The sequence below is a fragment of the Oncorhynchus mykiss genome, chromosome 28 (assembly GCF_013265735.2).
Source record: "Oncorhynchus mykiss isolate Arlee chromosome 28, USDA_OmykA_1.1, whole genome shotgun sequence".
Lineage (NCBI taxonomy): Eukaryota > Metazoa > Chordata > Actinopteri > Salmoniformes > Salmonidae > Oncorhynchus > Oncorhynchus mykiss.
The window spans coordinates 41,655,496-41,671,761 of NC_048592.1; the positions used below are offsets into that span (position 1 = coordinate 41,655,496).

The 16,266-nt window shown below is 47.7% G+C and overlaps 1 protein-coding gene across 3 annotated transcripts in view; it reads left to right on the plus strand.

Moving 5' to 3' along the window:
* Positions 1-16,266, plus strand: part of LOC110508263 (casein kinase I) — a 50,871-nt gene that overhangs the window by 12,374 nt on the left and 22,231 nt on the right. For all 3 annotated transcript variants that reach the window (XM_036966118.1, XM_036966120.1, XM_036966119.1), the window contains exons 3-4: positions 3,537-3,606; positions 6,867-7,015. In XM_036966118.1, the coding sequence (XP_036822013.1) occupies positions 3,537-3,606; positions 6,867-7,015 (219 nt within the window). The remainder of the gene's footprint in view (positions 1-3,536; positions 3,607-6,866; positions 7,016-16,266) is intronic.

Sequence of the window (16,266 nt, forward strand, 5' to 3'; positions counted from 1 at the left end):
TCCTTTGTGACATTGTGATTCACCATCGACGATAGATGATGCCATCGTAAAATCGCCCATCCCCTGATACTACTACATGTACGTAGACCTAAAGATGCTCCCTGTCTCCTCTCTGCTAGCTGTATGTAGACCTAAAGATGCTCCCTGCCTACTCTGCTAGCTGTACGTAGACCTAAAGATGCTCCCTGTCGACTCTGCTAGCTGTACGTAGACCTAAAGATGCTCCCTGTCAACTCTGCTAGCTGTACGTAGACCTAAAGATGCTCCCTGCCTACTCTGCTAGCTGTACGTAGACCTAAAGATGCTCCCTGTCGACTCTGCTAGCTGTACGTAGACCTAAAGATGCTCCCTGTCAACTCTGCTAGCTGTACGTAGACCTAAAGATGCTCCCTGCCTACTCTGCTAGCTGTACGTAGACCTAAAGATGCTCCCTGTCGACTCTGCTAGCTGTACGTTGACCTAAAGATGCTCCCTGTCGACTCTCTGCTAGCTGTACGTAGACCTAAAGATGCTCTCTGCTAGCTGTACGTAGACCTAAAGATGCTCTCTGCCTACTCTCTGCTAGCTGTACGTAGACCTAAAGATGCTCCCTGCCGACTCTCTGCTAGCTGTACGTAGACCTAGATGCTCCCTGTCTCCTCTCTGCTAGCTGTACGTAGACCTAAAGATGCTCTCTGCTAGCTGTACGTAGACCTAAAGATGCTCTCTGCCTACTCTCTGCTAGCTGTACGTAGACCTAAAGATGCTCTCTGCCTACTCTCTGCTAGCTGTACGTAGACCTAAAGATGCTCTCTGCCTACTCTCTGCTAGCTGTACGTAGACCTAAAGGTGCTCCCTGTCAACTCTGCTAGCTGTACGTAGACCTAAAGATGCTCCCTGTCGACTCTCTGCTAGCTGTACGTAGACCTAAAGATGCTCCCTGCCTACTCTGCTAGCTGTACGTAGACCTAAAGATGCTCCCTGTCGACTCTGCTAGCTGTACGTAGACCTAAAGATGCTCCCTGTCAACTCTGCTAGCTGTACGTAGACCTAAAGATGCTCCCTGCCTACTCTGCTAGCTGTACGTAGACCTAAAGATGCTCCCTGTCGACTCTGCTAGCTGTACGTAGACCTAAAGATGCTCCCTGTCAACTCTGCTAGCTGTACGTAGACCTAAAGATGCTCCCTGCCTACTCTGCTAGCTGTACGTAGACCTAAAGATGCTCCCTGTCGACTCTGCTAGCTGTACGTTGACCTAAAGATGCTCCCTGTCGACTCTCTGCTAGCTGTACGTAGACCTAAAGATGCTCTCTGCTAGCTGTACGTAGACCTAAAGATGCTCTCTGCCTACTCTCTGCTAGCTGTACGTAGACCTAAAGATGCTCCCTGCCGACTCTCTGCTAGCTGTACGTAGACCTAGATGCTCCCTGTCTCCTCTCTGCTAGCTGTACGTAGACCTAAAGATGCTCTCTGCTAGCTGTACATAGACCTAAAGATGCTCTCTGCCTACTCTCTGCTAGCTGTACGTAGACCTAAAGATGCTCTCTGCCTACTCTCTGCTAGCTGTACGTAGACCTAAAGATGCTCTCTGCCTACTCTCTGCTAGCTGTACGTAGACCTAAAGGTGCTCCCTGTCAACTCTGCTAGCTGTACGTAGACCTAAAGATGCTCCCTGTCGACTCTCTGCTAGCTGTACGTAGACCTAAAGATGCTCTCTGCCTACTCTCTGCTAGCTGTACGTAGACCTAAAGATGCTCCCTGTCGACTCTCTGCTAGCTGTACGTAGACCTAAAGATGCTCCCTGTCGACTCTCTGCTAGCTGTACGTAGACCTAAAGATGCTCTCTGCTTACTCTCTGCTGGCTGTACGTAGACCTAAAGATGTTCTCTGCTTACTCTCTGCTAGCTGTACGTAGACTTAAAGATGCTCTCTGCCTACTCTCTGCTAGCTGTACGTAGACCTAAAGATGCTCCCTGTCGACTCTCTGCTAGCTGTACGTAGACCTAAAGATGCTCCCTGTCGACTCTCTGCTAGCTGTACGTAGACCTAAAGATGTTCTCTGCTTACTCTCTGCTAGCTGTACGTAGACCTAAAGATGCTCTCTGCCTACTCTCTGCTAGCTGTACGTAGACCTAAAGATGCTCCCTGTCAACTCTGCTAGCTGTACGTAGACCTAAAGATGCTCCCTATCGACTCTCTGCTAGCTGTATGTAGACCTAAAGATGCTCCCTGTCGACTCTCTGCTAGCTGTACGTAGACCTAAAGATGTTCTCTGCTTACTCTCTGCTAGCTGTACGTAGACCTAAAGATGCTCTCTGCTTACTCTCTGCTAGCTGTACGTAGACCTAAAGATGCTCCCTGTTGACTCTCTGCTAGCTGTACGTAGACCTAAAGATGCTCCCTGTCTCCTCTCTGCTAGCTGTACGTAGACCTAAAGATGCTCCCTGCCTACTCTCTGCTAGCTGTACGTAGACCTAAAGATGCTCTCTGCCTACTCTCTGCTAGCTGTACGTAGACCTAAAGATGCTCTCTGCCTACTCTCTGCTAGCTGTACGTAGACCTAAAGATGCTCTCTGCCTACTCTCTGCTAGCTGTACGTAGACCTAAAGGTGCTCCCTGTCAACTCTGCTAGCTGTACGTAGACCTAAAGATGCTCCCTGTCGACTCTCTGCTAGCTGTACGTAGACCTAAAGATGCTCTCTGCCTACTCTCTGCTAGCTGTACGTAGACCTAAAGATGCTCCCTGTCGACTCTCTGCTAGCTGTACGTAGACCTAAAGATGCTCCCTGTCGACTCTCTGCTAGCTGTACGTAGACCTAAAGATGCTCTCTGCTTACTCTCTGCTGGCTGTACGTAGACCTAAAGATGTTCTCTGCTTACTCTCTGCTAGCTGTACGTAGACTTAAAGATGCTCTCTGCCTACTCTCTGCTAGCTGTACGTAGACCTAAAGATGCTCCCTGTCGACTCTCTGCTAGCTGTACGTAGACCTAAAGATGCTCCCTGTCGACTCTCTGCTAGCTGTACGTAGACCTAAAGATGTTCTCTGCTTACTCTCTGCTAGCTGTACGTAGACCTAAAGATGCTCTCTGCCTACTCTCTGCTAGCTGTACGTAGACCTAAAGATGCTCCCTGTCAACTCTGCTAGCTGTACGTAGACCTAAAGATGCTCCCTATCGACTCTCTGCTAGCTGTATGTAGACCTAAAGATGCTCCCTGTCGACTCTCTGCTAGCTGTACGTAGACCTAAAGATGTTCTCTGCTTACTCTCTGCTAGCTGTACGTAGACCTAAAGATGCTCTCTGCTTACTCTCTGCTAGCTGTACGTAGACCTAAAGATGCTCCCTGTTGACTCTCTGCTAGCTGTACGTAGACCTAAAGATGCTCCCTGTCTCCTCTCTGCTAGCTGTACGTAGACCTAAAGATGCTCCCTGCCTACTCTCTGCTAGCTGTACGTAGACCTAAAGATGCTCCCTGCCTACTCTCTGCTAGCTGTTCACAACATCCTGTGTGGTTAAACTTATCCCCTAAACCCTCATGTTGTTTTTCTCATTTCCAGGAGCCCATCAAGTCCCGGGCCCCACAGCTCCACCTGGAGTACAGGTTCTATAAACAGCTGGGGAGTTCAGGTCAGTGAATTATGACAATAGAAGGTTGTAAGAATATGGTATTGAATCCTAGGATGCATCTAAAATGACACACTATTCCCTATATAGTGGTACTACTATAGACCAGGGCCCTATTCCTTATGTAGTGCACTACTATAGACCAGAGCCCTATTCCTTATGTAGTGCACTACTATAGACCAGAGCCCTATTCCTTATGTAGTGCACTACTATAGACCAGAGCCCTATTCCCTATGTAGTGTACTACTATAGACCAGAGCCCTATTCCTTATGTAGTGCACTACTATAGACCAGGGCCCTATTCCTTATGTAGTGCACTACTATAGACCAGAGCCCTATTCCTTATGTAGTGCACTACTATAGACCAGAGCCCTATTCCTTATGTAGTTGACTATAAAAACTGTCTCAACTACATAACTACATGAGCCCTATTCCTTATGTAGTGCACTACTATAGACCAGAGCCCTATTCCTTATGTAGTGGTACTACTATAGACCAGAGCCCTGTTCCCTATATAGTGCACTACTATAGATCAGAGCCCTGTTCCCTATATAGTGCACTACTATAGACCAGAGCCCTATTCCTTATGTAGTGCACTACTATAGACCAGAGCCCTATTCCTTATGTAGTGCACTACTTTAGACCAGAGCCCTATTCCTTACAGTGCCTTGCGAAAGTATTCGGCCCCCTTGAACTTTGCGACCTTTTGCCACATTTCAGGCTTCAAACAGAAAGATATAAAACTGTATTTTTTTGTGAAGAATCAACAACAAGTGGGACACAATCATGAAGTGGAACGACATTTATTGGATATTTCAAACTTTTTTAACAAATCAAAAACTGAAAAATTGGGTGTGCAAAATTATTCAGCCCCTTTACTTTCAGTGAGGATCTCTGAATGATCCAATGTTGACCTAAATGACTAATGATGATAAATACAATCCACCTGTGTGTAATCAAGTCTCCGTATAAATGCACCTGCACTGTGATAGTCGGTTGAAAAGCAAGCACTTAGTTTTACTAGCATATAAAAGCAGGAAGGAGTGTTGTATGGCATTGAAGCTCGTCTGGGGGTTAGTTAACACAGTGTTCAAAGAAGGGCCAGATGTATACAGAATGGTGTCGTCTGTGTAGAGGTGGATCAGAGAATCACCAGCAGTGACATCATATTGCCTGTATTTCTATCATCATAATGAACCAGGCTGGCTGGATCAGCCCAGGAACACCAGCCCTTTAGTCATGTACTGTAAAAGGAATAGGTGGTCTGACTGTCAGAGCTGCAGTCTAAAGGTGGTCTGACTGTTAGAGCTGCAGTCTAAAGGTGGTCTGACTGACTGTTAGAGCTGCAGTCTAAAGGTGGTCTGACTGTCTGTTAGAGCTGCAGTCTAAAGGTGGTCTGACTGACTGTTAGAGCTGCAGTCTAAAGGTGGTCTGACTGACTGTTAGAGCTGCAGTCTAAAGGTGGTCTGACTGACTGTTAGAGCTGCAGTCTAAAGGTGGACTGACTGTCAGAGCTGCAGTCTAAAGGTGGTCTGACTGTCAGAGCTGCAGTCTAAAGGTGGTATGACTGTTAGAGCTGCAGTCTAAAGGTGGTCTGACTGTCAGAGCTGCAGTCTAAAGGTGGTCTGACTGTCAGAGCTGCAGTCTAAAGGTGGTCTGACTGTCAGAGCTGCAGTCTAAAGGTGGTCTGACTGTCAGAGCTGCAGTCTAAAGGTGGTCTGACTGTCAGAACTGCAGTCTGAAGGTGATTTTATGATGTTATTTTCGTTTCACTGCTACAGTTGTAGATCCTCATTCTTTCCACTGAAACTGTTGGTCCAGTTCTTACCCATTCTGGTGACTAAACAGTGTTTGTAAATGTGTATTTATGTGTGTGTCCCTTTGTCTTGTTACTGATGTTGTCCCAGATCAAGGTCTTTTCACCTGGTGTAAGAATGGACTCCTAGCACTCTTAACTCAGCAAAAAAACGAAACGTCTTCTCACTGTCAACTGCGTTTATTTTCAGCAAACTTAACATGTGTAAATATTTTTATGAACGTAGGATTCAACCACTGAGAGATAAACTGAACAAGTTCCACAGACATGTGACTAACAGAAATGGAGTAATGTGTCCCTGAACAAAGGGGGGTCAAAATCAAAAGTAACAGTCAGTATCTGGTGTGGCCACCAGCTGCATTAAGTACTGCAGTGCATCTCCTTCCCATGGACTGCACCAGATTTGCCAGTTCTTGATGTGAGATGTTACCCAACTCTTCCACCAAGGCACCTGCTAGTTCCCGGACATTTCTGGGGGTAATGGCCTTATCCCTCACCCTCCGATGCAACAGGTCCCGAACGTGCTCAATGGGATTGAGATCCGGGCTCTTCGCTGGCAGAACACTGATATTCTTGTCTTGCAGGAAATCACGCACAGAACGAGCAGTATGGCTGGTGGCATTGTCATGCTGGAGGGTCATGTCAGGAGGAGCCTGCAGGAAGGGTACCACATGAGGGAGGAGGATGTCTTCCCTGTAACGCACAGCGTTGAGATTGCCTACAATGACAACAAGCTCAGTCCGATGATGCTGTGACACACCGCCCCAGACCATGACAGTCTGAGCACTGATGGAGGGATTGTGTGTTCCTGGTGGAACTCGGGCAGTTGTTGTTGCCATCCTGTACCTGTCCCGCAGGTGTGATGTTCGGATGTACCGATCCTGTGCAGGTGTTGTTACACGTGGTCTGCCACTGCGAGGACGATCAGCTGTCGGTCCTGTCTCCCTGTAGCGCTGTCTTAGGCGTCTCACAGTACAATCATTGTAGTTTATTGCCCTGGCCACATCTGCAGTCCTCATGCCTCCTAGCAGCATGCCTAAGGCACGTTTACGCAGATGAGCAGGGACCCTGGGCATCTTTCTTTTGGTGTTTTTCAGAGTCAGTAGAAAGGCCTCTTTAGTGTCCTAAGTTTTCATAACTGTGACCTTAATTGCCTTCTGTCATTAATTGTTTATGGTTCATTGACCAAGCATGGGAACTAGTGTTTAAACCCTTTACAATGAAGATCTGTGAAGTTATTTGGATTTTTACGAATTATCTTTGAAAGACAGGGTTCTGAAAAATATCATTTTTTTATTTTAGCTGGTTCTTCACCTGCTGAAGAAATTGTCATTATTTTGCCCCCAAAATATTTTTTCCTAACAACCTATCTAGCCAAACCCTACCATCTTGTTTTCTTTAAATCAGTTCAGTTTTACTCACCGTCTGTGTCTCTCTCCATCTCCAGAGGGCGTCCCCCAGGTATTCTACTTCGGACCCTGTGGGAAGTATAATGCCATGGTTCTGGAGCTGCTGGGACCCAGTCTGGAAGACCTGTTTGATCTGTGTGACAGAACCTTCTCCCTCAAGACCGTCCTCATGATCGCCATTCAGCTGGTAGGAACACTCTCTCACTTCCTCTCTCTCTCTCTCACTTCCTCTCTCTCTCTCACTTCCTCTCTCTCTCTCACTTCCTCTCTCTCTCTCTCACTTCCTCTCTCTCACTTCCTCTCTCTCACTTCCTCTCTCTCACTTCCTCTCTCTCACTTCCTCTGGCTCGCTCGCTCTCTCGCTCTCTCTCTCTCTCGCTCACTCGCTCTCTCTCTCTCTTCTTACGGCTGAAATCCCGTTAACGGGATCAATATGACAACAGCCAGTGAAAGTGCAGGGCGCCAAATTCAAAACAACAGAAATCTCATAATTAAAATTCCTCAAACATACAAGTATCTTATACCATTTTAAAGGTAATCTTGTTGGTCAACCCACCACAGTGTCCGATTTCAAATAGGCTTTACAGCGAAAGCACCACAAACGATTGTTAGGTCAGAGCCAAGTCACAGAAAAACACAGCCATTTTTCCAGCCAAAGAGTGGAGTCACAAAAAGCACACATTAATTTACATTAATACTCATCATAAATGTTGATGAAAATACAAGTGTTATACATGGAAATATAGATAATCTTCTCCTTAATGCAACCACCGTGTCAGATTTCAAAAAAGCTTTACGGAAAAAGCAAACCATGCAATCATCTGAGTACGGCGCTCAGAGACCCAACAAGCCAAAAAGATATCCGCCATATTGTGCAGTCAACAGAAGTCAGAAATAACATTATAAATATTCACTTACCTTTGATCTTCATCAGAATGCACTCCCAGGAATCCCAGTTCCACAATAAATGTTTGATTTGTTCGATAATGTCCATCATTTATGTCCAAATAGCTACTTTTGTTAGCACGTTTGGTAAATAAATCAAAACTCACGAAGTGCGTTCACTAGTTGCAGACAATGTCAAAAAGTTCCGTTACAGTCCGTAGAAACATGTCAAACGAAGTATAGAATCAATCTTTAGGATGTTTTTAACATACATCTTCAATGTTCCAACCGGAGAATTCCTTTGTCTTGAGAAAAGCAAATGGAATGGGAGCTACCTCTCATGTGAATGCACGTGACCAGCTCATGGCTGCTGGCAGACCTCTGACTCATTCCCCTCTCATTCAGCCCCCCTTCACAGTAGAAGTCTCAAACAAGTTTCTAAAGACGGTCAACATCTAGTGGAAGCCTTAGGAAGTGCAAAATGACCAATTTCCCACTGTATTTTCAATAGGGGCTGAGTTGAAAATCGACCAACCTCAGATTTCCCACTTCCTGGTTGGATTTTTTTCTCAGGTTTTTGCCTGCCATATGAGTTCTGTTATACTCACAGACATCATTCAAACAGTTTTAGAAACTTCAGAGTGTTTTCTATCCAATACTACTATAATATGCATATATTAGCAACTGGGACTGAGGAGCAGGCAGTTTACTCTGGGCACCTTATTCATCCAAGCTACTCAATACTGCCCCCAGCCATAAGAAGGTACATTGCAGAGTTATGTGTGTCCTTTCAAGCCCACCCTTCTAATTAACCCGTGGTGAGTTATTCACAATTTTGATGAACAAGTAAGGTTTTATATGTAAGATGGTTAAATAAAGAGCAAAATTATTGATTATTATATTTTGTGGTCTGGTCCTATAAGAGCTCTGTCACTTCCCACTATCCAAAGGTTTTGTGACAAACTCACACTCATTCTTATGTTTAATAAATGTATCGTATAGTGTGTGTGTGGCAGGTTTACAATGATGGCAAAAAACAACATTTGAGAGTGCGCTGACCCTGGTGCTAGAGGGGATACGCTGACCCTGGTGCTAGAGGGAGTACGCTGACCCTGGTGCTAGAGGGGGTACAGCTGTGGCCGGCTGTCTTGTGGGTTGTTCTGTCACACACCATCCCCCTCAACCTCTCCTCCATCCCCCTCACCCTCTCCATCCCCCTCACCCTCACCATCACCCTCACCCTCTCCATCCCCCTCACCCTCTCCGCCAGCAGTCTGATCCTCTCCTCTACTGCTCTGTTCTGCTCCTTCTCCTGTTGATGTTGTCTCATCACAGTCCAGAGTTGCAGACATGTCTCTCTCCACCTCCGGCTCTCCGGGTCTGGTTGAGGGGGTGTTGTTGTCCGGGTCTGGTTGAGGGGGTCTGGTTGAGGGGGTGGTGTTGTCCGGGTCTGGTTGAGGGGGTGGTGTTGTCCGGGTCTGGTTGAGGGGGTGGTGTTGTCCGGGTCTGGTTGAGGGGGTGGTGTTGTCCGGGTCTGGTTGAGGGGGTCTGGTTGAGGGGGTGATGTTGAGCTGGACTGTTATTTGTGCTGACTGGAGTGTGTTCCAGCTCCACCTGCCTTACCTCCAGCTGGGTGAATTTACCCTTCATTTCAATGAGGGAGGAGTACTCTGTGCTGGGAGGTTGACTTTCCCGCTTTGGGTTGCTTGTCTGTGGGGTTATATAATGATGTCTGGTCTGACCCGCTCGGGGTGGGGGTATCATTCTCAAGAGAGAGCTTCTCCTGCTGGGCTAATTCTTTGATTAGGTGAAAGTCCAGCTGAAACTGTTTGGGGTTGCCCTGTACCATTACTGTTCCAGATTTATATGCTGACTGTATCCTGAGTTATCCCCCATCGCTACCCCCCCCCCCCCCCCCAGTAGAGGGGATGGTCTGGTTAATATAGCACCATGCCAGGGGATGGTCTGGTTAATATAGCACTGTGTCATGCCAGGGGATGGTCTGGTTAATATAGCACTGTGTCATGCCAGGGGATGGTCTGGTTAATATAGCACCATGCCAGGGGATGGTCTGGTTAATATAGCACTGTGTCATGCCAGGGAATGGTCTGGTTAATATAGCACTGTACCAGGGGATGGTCTGGTTAATATAGCACTGTGCCAGGGGATGGTCTGGTTAATATATCACTGTGTCATGCCAGGGGATGGTCTGGTTAATATAGCACTGTGCCATGCCAGGGGATGGTCTGGTTAATATAGCACTGTACCAGGGGATGGTCTGGTTAATGTAGCACTGTGCCAGGGAATGGTCTGGTTAATATAGCACTGTGCCAGGGGATGGTCTGGTTAATATAGCACTGTGTCATGCCAGGGGATGGTCTGGTTAATATAGCACTGTGCCAGGGGATGGTCTGGTTAATATAGCACTGTGCCAGGGGATGGTCTGGTTAATATAGCACTGTGCCAGGGGATGGTCTGGTTAATATAGCACTGTGCCATGCCAGGGGATGGTCTGGTTAATATAGCACTGTGCCATGCCAGGGGATGGTCTGGTTAATATAGCACTGTGCCAGGGGATGGTCTGGTTAATATAGCACTGTACCAGGGGATGGTCTGGTTAATATAGCACTGTGCCAGGGGATGGTCTGGTTAATATAGCACTGTGTCATGCCAGGGGATGGTCTGGTTAATATAGCACTGTGCCAGGGGATGGTCTGGTTAATATAGCACTGTGCCATGCCAGGGGATGGTCTGGTTAATATAGCACTGTGCCATGCCAGGGGATGGTCTGGTTAATATAGCACTGTGCCATGCCAGGGAATGGTCTGGTTAATATAGCACTGTGCCAGGGGATGGTCTGGTTAATATATCACTGTGCCAGGGAATGGTCTGGTTAATATAGCACTGTACCAGGGGATGGTCTGGTTAATATAGCACTGTACCAGGGGATGGTCTGATTAATATAGCACTGTGCCGTGCCAGGGGATGGTCTGGTTAATATAGCACTGTGCCAGGGAATGGTCTGGTTAATATAGCACTGTGCCAGGGGATGGTCTGGTTAATATAGCACTGTACCAGGGGATGGTCTGGTTAATATAACACTGTACCAGGGGATGGTCTGGTTAATATAGCACTGTGCCAGGGGATGGTCTGGTTAATATATCACTGTACCAGGGGATGGTCTGGTTAATATAGCACTGTACCAGGGGATGGTCTGGTTAATATAGCACTGTGCCAGGGGATGGTCTGGTTAATATAGCACTGTGTCATGCCAGGGGATGGTCTGGTTAATATAGCACTGTGTCATGCCAGGGGATGGTCTGGTTAATATAGCACTGCCAGGGGATGGTCTGGTTAATATAGCACTGTACCAGGGGATGGTCTGGTTAATATAGCACTGTACCAGGGGATGGTCTGGTTAATATAGCACTGTGCCAGGGGATGGTCTGGTTAATATAACACTGTGTCAGGGGATGGTCTGGTTAATATAGCACTGTGCCAGGGGATGGTCTGGTTAATATAGCACTGTGCCAGGGGATGGTCTGGTTAATATAGCACTGTACCAGGGGATGGTCTGGTTAATATAGCACTGTACCAGGGGATGGTCTGGTTAATATAGCACTGTGCCAGGGGATGGTCTGGTTAATATAGCACTGTACCAGGGGATGGTCTGGTTAATATAGCACTGTACCAGGGGATGGTCTGGTTAATATAGCACTGTGCCAGGGGATGGTCTGGTTAATATAGCACTGTGCCAGGGGATGGTCTGGTTAATATAGCACTGTGTCATGCCAGGGGATGGTCTGGTTAATATAGCACTGTGCCAGGGGATGGTCTGGTTAATATAGCACTGTGCCAGGGGATGGTCTGGTTAATATAGCACTGTACCAGGGGATGGTCTGGTTAATATAGCACTGTGTCATGCCAGGGGATGGTCTGGTTAATATAACACTGTGCCAGGAGATGGTCTGGTTAATATAGCACTGTGTCATGCCAGGGGATGGTCTGGTTAATATAGCACTGTGTCATGCCAGGGGATGGTCTGGTTAATATAGCACTGTGTCATGCCAGGGGATGGTCTGGTTAATATAGCACTGTGCCAGGGGATGGTCTGGTTAATATAGCACTGTGTCATGCCAGGGGATGGTCTGGTTAATATAGCACTGTGTCATGCCAGGGGATGGTCTGGTTAATATAGCACTGTGCCAGGGGATGGTCTGGTTAATATAGCACTGTGCCAGGGGATGGTCTGGTTAATATAACACTGTGCCAGGAGATGGTCTGGTTAATATAGCACTGTGCCAGGAGATGGTCTGGTTAATATAGCACTGTGCCAGGAGATGGTCTGGTTAATATATCACTGTGCCAGGGGATGGTCTGGTTAATATAGCACTGTGCCAGGGGATGGTCTGGTTAATATAGCACTGTGCCATGCCAGGGAATGGTCTGGTTAATATAGCACTGTACCAGGGGATGGTCTGGTTAATATAGCACTGTGCCAGGGGATGGTCTGGTTAATATAGCACTGTGCCATGCCAGGGGATGGTCTGGTTAATATAGCACTGTGTCATGCCAGGGGATGGTCTGGTTAATATAGCACTCTGCCAGGGTATGGTCTGGTTAATATAGCACTGTGCCGGGGAATGGTCTGGTTAATATAGCACTGTACCATGCCAGGGGATGGTCTGGTTAATATAGCACTGTGTCATGCCAGGAGATGGTCTGGTTAATATAGCACTGTGCCATGCCAGGGGATGGTCTGGTTAATATATCACTGTGCCAGGGGATGGTCTGGTTAATATAGCACTGTGCCATGCCAGGGGATGGTCTGGTTAATATATCACTGTGCCAGGGGATGGTCTGGTTAATATATCACCATGCCAGGGGATGGTCTGGTTAATATAGCACTGTGCCATGCCAGGGGATGGTCTGGTTAATATAGCACTGTGCCATGCCAGGGGATGGTCTGGTTAATATAGCACTGTGCCAGGGGATGGTCTGGTTAATATAGCACTGTGCCAGGGGATGGTCTGGTTAATATAGCACTGTGCCAGGGGATGGTCTGGTTAATATAGCACTGTGCCAGGGGATGGTCTGGTTAATATAGCACTGTACCAGGGAATGGTCTGGTTAATATAGCACTGTACCAGGGGATGGTCTGGTTAATATAGCACTGTGCCAGGGGATGGTCTGGTTAATATAACACTGTGCCAGGGGATGGTCTGGTTAATATAGCACTGTGTCATGCCAGGGGATGGTCTGGTTAATATAACACTGTGCCATGCCAGGGGATGGTCTGGTTAATATAGCACTGTGCCATGCCAGGGGATGGTCTGGTTAATATAGCACTGTGCCATGCCAGGGGATGGTCTGGTTAATATAGCACTGTGCCAGGGGTTGGTCTGGTTAATATAGCACTGTGCCATGCCAGGGGATGGTCTGGTTAATATAGCACTGTGCCATGCCAGGGGATGGTCTGGTTAATATAGCACTGTGCCATGCCAGGGGATGGTCTGGTTAATATAGCACTGTGCCATGCCAGGGGATGGTCTGGTTAATATAGCACTGTGCCATGCCAGGGGATGGTCTGGTTAATATAGCACTGTGCCATGCCAGGGGATGGTCTGGTTAATATAGCACTGTGCCATGCCAGGGGATGGTCTGGTTAATATAGCACTGTGCCATGCCAGGGGATGGTCTGGTTAATATAGCACTGTGCCATGCCAGGGGATGGTCTGGTTAATATAGCACTGTGCCATGCCAGGGGATGGTCTGGTTAATATAGCACTGTGCCATGCCAGGGGATGGTCTGGTTAATATAGCACTGTGCCATGCCAGGGGATGGTCTGGTTAATATAGCACTGTGCCATGCCAGGGAATGGTCTGGTTAATATAGCACTGTTCCAGGGGATGGTCTGGTTAATATAACACTGTGCCATGCCAGGGGATCGTCTGGTTAATATAGCACTGTGCCAGGGAATGGTCTGGTTAATATAGCACTGTGCCAGGGGATGGTCTGGTTAATATAACACTGTGCCAGGGGATGGTCTGGTTAATATAGCACTGTGCCAGGGGATGGTCTGGTTAATATAGCACTGTACCAGGGGATGGTCTGGTTAATATAACACTGTGCCATGCCAGGGGATGGTCTGGTTAATATAGCACTGTACCAGGGGATGGTCTGGTTAATATAGCACTGTGCCAGGGGATGGTCTGGTTAATATAGCACTGTGCCAGGGGATGGTCTGGTTAATATAGCACTGTGCCAGGGGATGGTCTGGTTAATATAGCACTGTGCCAGGGGATGGTCTGGTTAATATAGCACTGTGCCAGGGGATGGTCTGGTTAATATAACACTGTTCCAGGGGATGGTCTGGTTAATATAACACTGTGCCATGCCAGGGGATGGTCTGGTTAATATAGCACTGTGCCATGCCAGGGGATGGTCTGGTTAATATAGCACTGTGCCATGCCAGGGGATGGTCTGGTTAGTATAGCACTGTGCCATGCCAGGGGATGGTCTGGTTAATATAGCACTGTGCCATGCCAGGGGATGGTCTGGTTAATATAGCACTGTGCCATGCCAGGGGATGGTCTGGTTAATATAGCACTGTGCCAGGGAATGGTCTGGTTAATATAGCACTGTGCCAGGGGATGGTCTGGTTAATATAACACTGTGCCAGGGGATGGTCTGGTTAATATAGCACTGTGCCAGGGGATGGTCTGGTTAATATAGCACTGTACCAGGGGATGGTCTGGTTAATATAACACTGTGCCATGCCAGGGGATGGTCTGGTTAATATAGCACTGTACCAGGGGATGGTCTGGTTAATATAGCACTGTGCCAGGGGATGGTCTGGTTAATATAGCACTGTGCCAGGGGATGGTCTGGTTAATATAGCACTGTGCCAGGGGATGGTCTGGTTAATATAGCACTGTGCCAGGGGATGGTCTGGTTAATATAGCACTGTGCCAGGGGATGGTCTGGTTAATATAGCACTGTACCAGGGGATGGTCTGGTTAATATAGCACTGTGCCAGGGGATGGTCTGGTTAATATAACACTGTGCCATGCCAGGGGATGGTCTGGTTAATATAGCACTGTGCCAGGGAATGGTCTGGTTAATATAGCTCTGTGCCAGGGTCTGGTTAATATAGCACTTTGCCATGCCAGGGGATGGTCTGGTTAATATAGCACTGTGTCATACCAGGGGATGGTCTGGTTAATATAACACTGTGCCAGGGGATGGTCTGGTTAATATAGCACTGTGCCAGGGGATGGTCTGGTTAATATAGAACTGTGCCAGGGGATGGTCTGGTTAGTATAGCACTGTGCCATGCCAGGGGATGGTCTGGTTAATATAGCACTGTGCCATGCCAGGGGATGGTCTGGTTAATATAGCACTGTGCCATGCCAGGGGATGGTCTGGTTAATATAGCACTGTGCCAGGGGATGGTCTGGTTAATATAGCACTGTGCCAGGGGATGGTCTGGTTAATGTAGCACTGTGCCAGGGAATGGTCTGGTTAATATAGAACTGTGCCAGGGGATGGTCTGGTTAATATAGCACTGTGCCATGCCAGGGAATGGTCTGGTTAATATAGCACTGTGCCAGGGGATGGTCTGGTTAATATAGCACTGTACCAGGGGATGGTCTGGTTAATATAGCACTGTGCCAGGGAATGGTCTGGTTAATATAGCACTGTGCCAGGGGATGGTCTGGTTAATATAGCACTGTGCCAGGGAATGGTCTGGTTAATATAGCACTGTGCCAGGGGATGGTCTGGTTAATATAGCACTGTGCCAGGGGATGGTCTGGTTAATATAGCACTGTACCAGGGGATGGTCTGGTTAATATAACACTGTGCCAGGGGATGGTCTGGTTAATATAGCACTGTACCAGGGAATGGTCTGGTTAATATAGCACTGTGCCAGGGGATGGTCTGGTTAATATAGCACTGTGCCATGCCAGGGGATGGTCTGGTTAATATAGCACTGTACCAGGGGATGGTCTGGTTAATCTAGCACTGTGTCATGCCAGGGGAGGGTCTGGTTAATATAGCACTGTGCCATGCCAGGGGATGGTCTGGTTAATATAGCACTGTGCCATGCCAGGGGATGGTCTGGTTAATATAGCACTGTGCCATGCCAGGGGATGGTCTGGTTAATATATCACTGTGCCAGGGAATGGTCTGGTTAATATAGCACTGTACCAGGGGATGGTCTGGTTAATATAGCACTGTACCAGGGGATGGTCTGGTTAATATAGCACTGTGCCAGGGGATGGTCTGGTTAATATAGCACTGTGCCATGCCAGGGGATGGTCTGGTTAATATAGCACTGTACCAGGGGATGGTCTGGTTAATCTAGCACTGTGTCATGCCAGGGGAGGGTCTGGTTAATATAGCACTGTGCCATGCCAGGGGATGGTCTGGTTAATATAGCACTGTGCCATGCCAGGGGATGGTCTGGTTAATATAGCACTGTGCCATGCCAGGGGATGGTCTGGTTAATATATCACTGTGCCAGGGAATGGTCTGGTTAATATAGCACT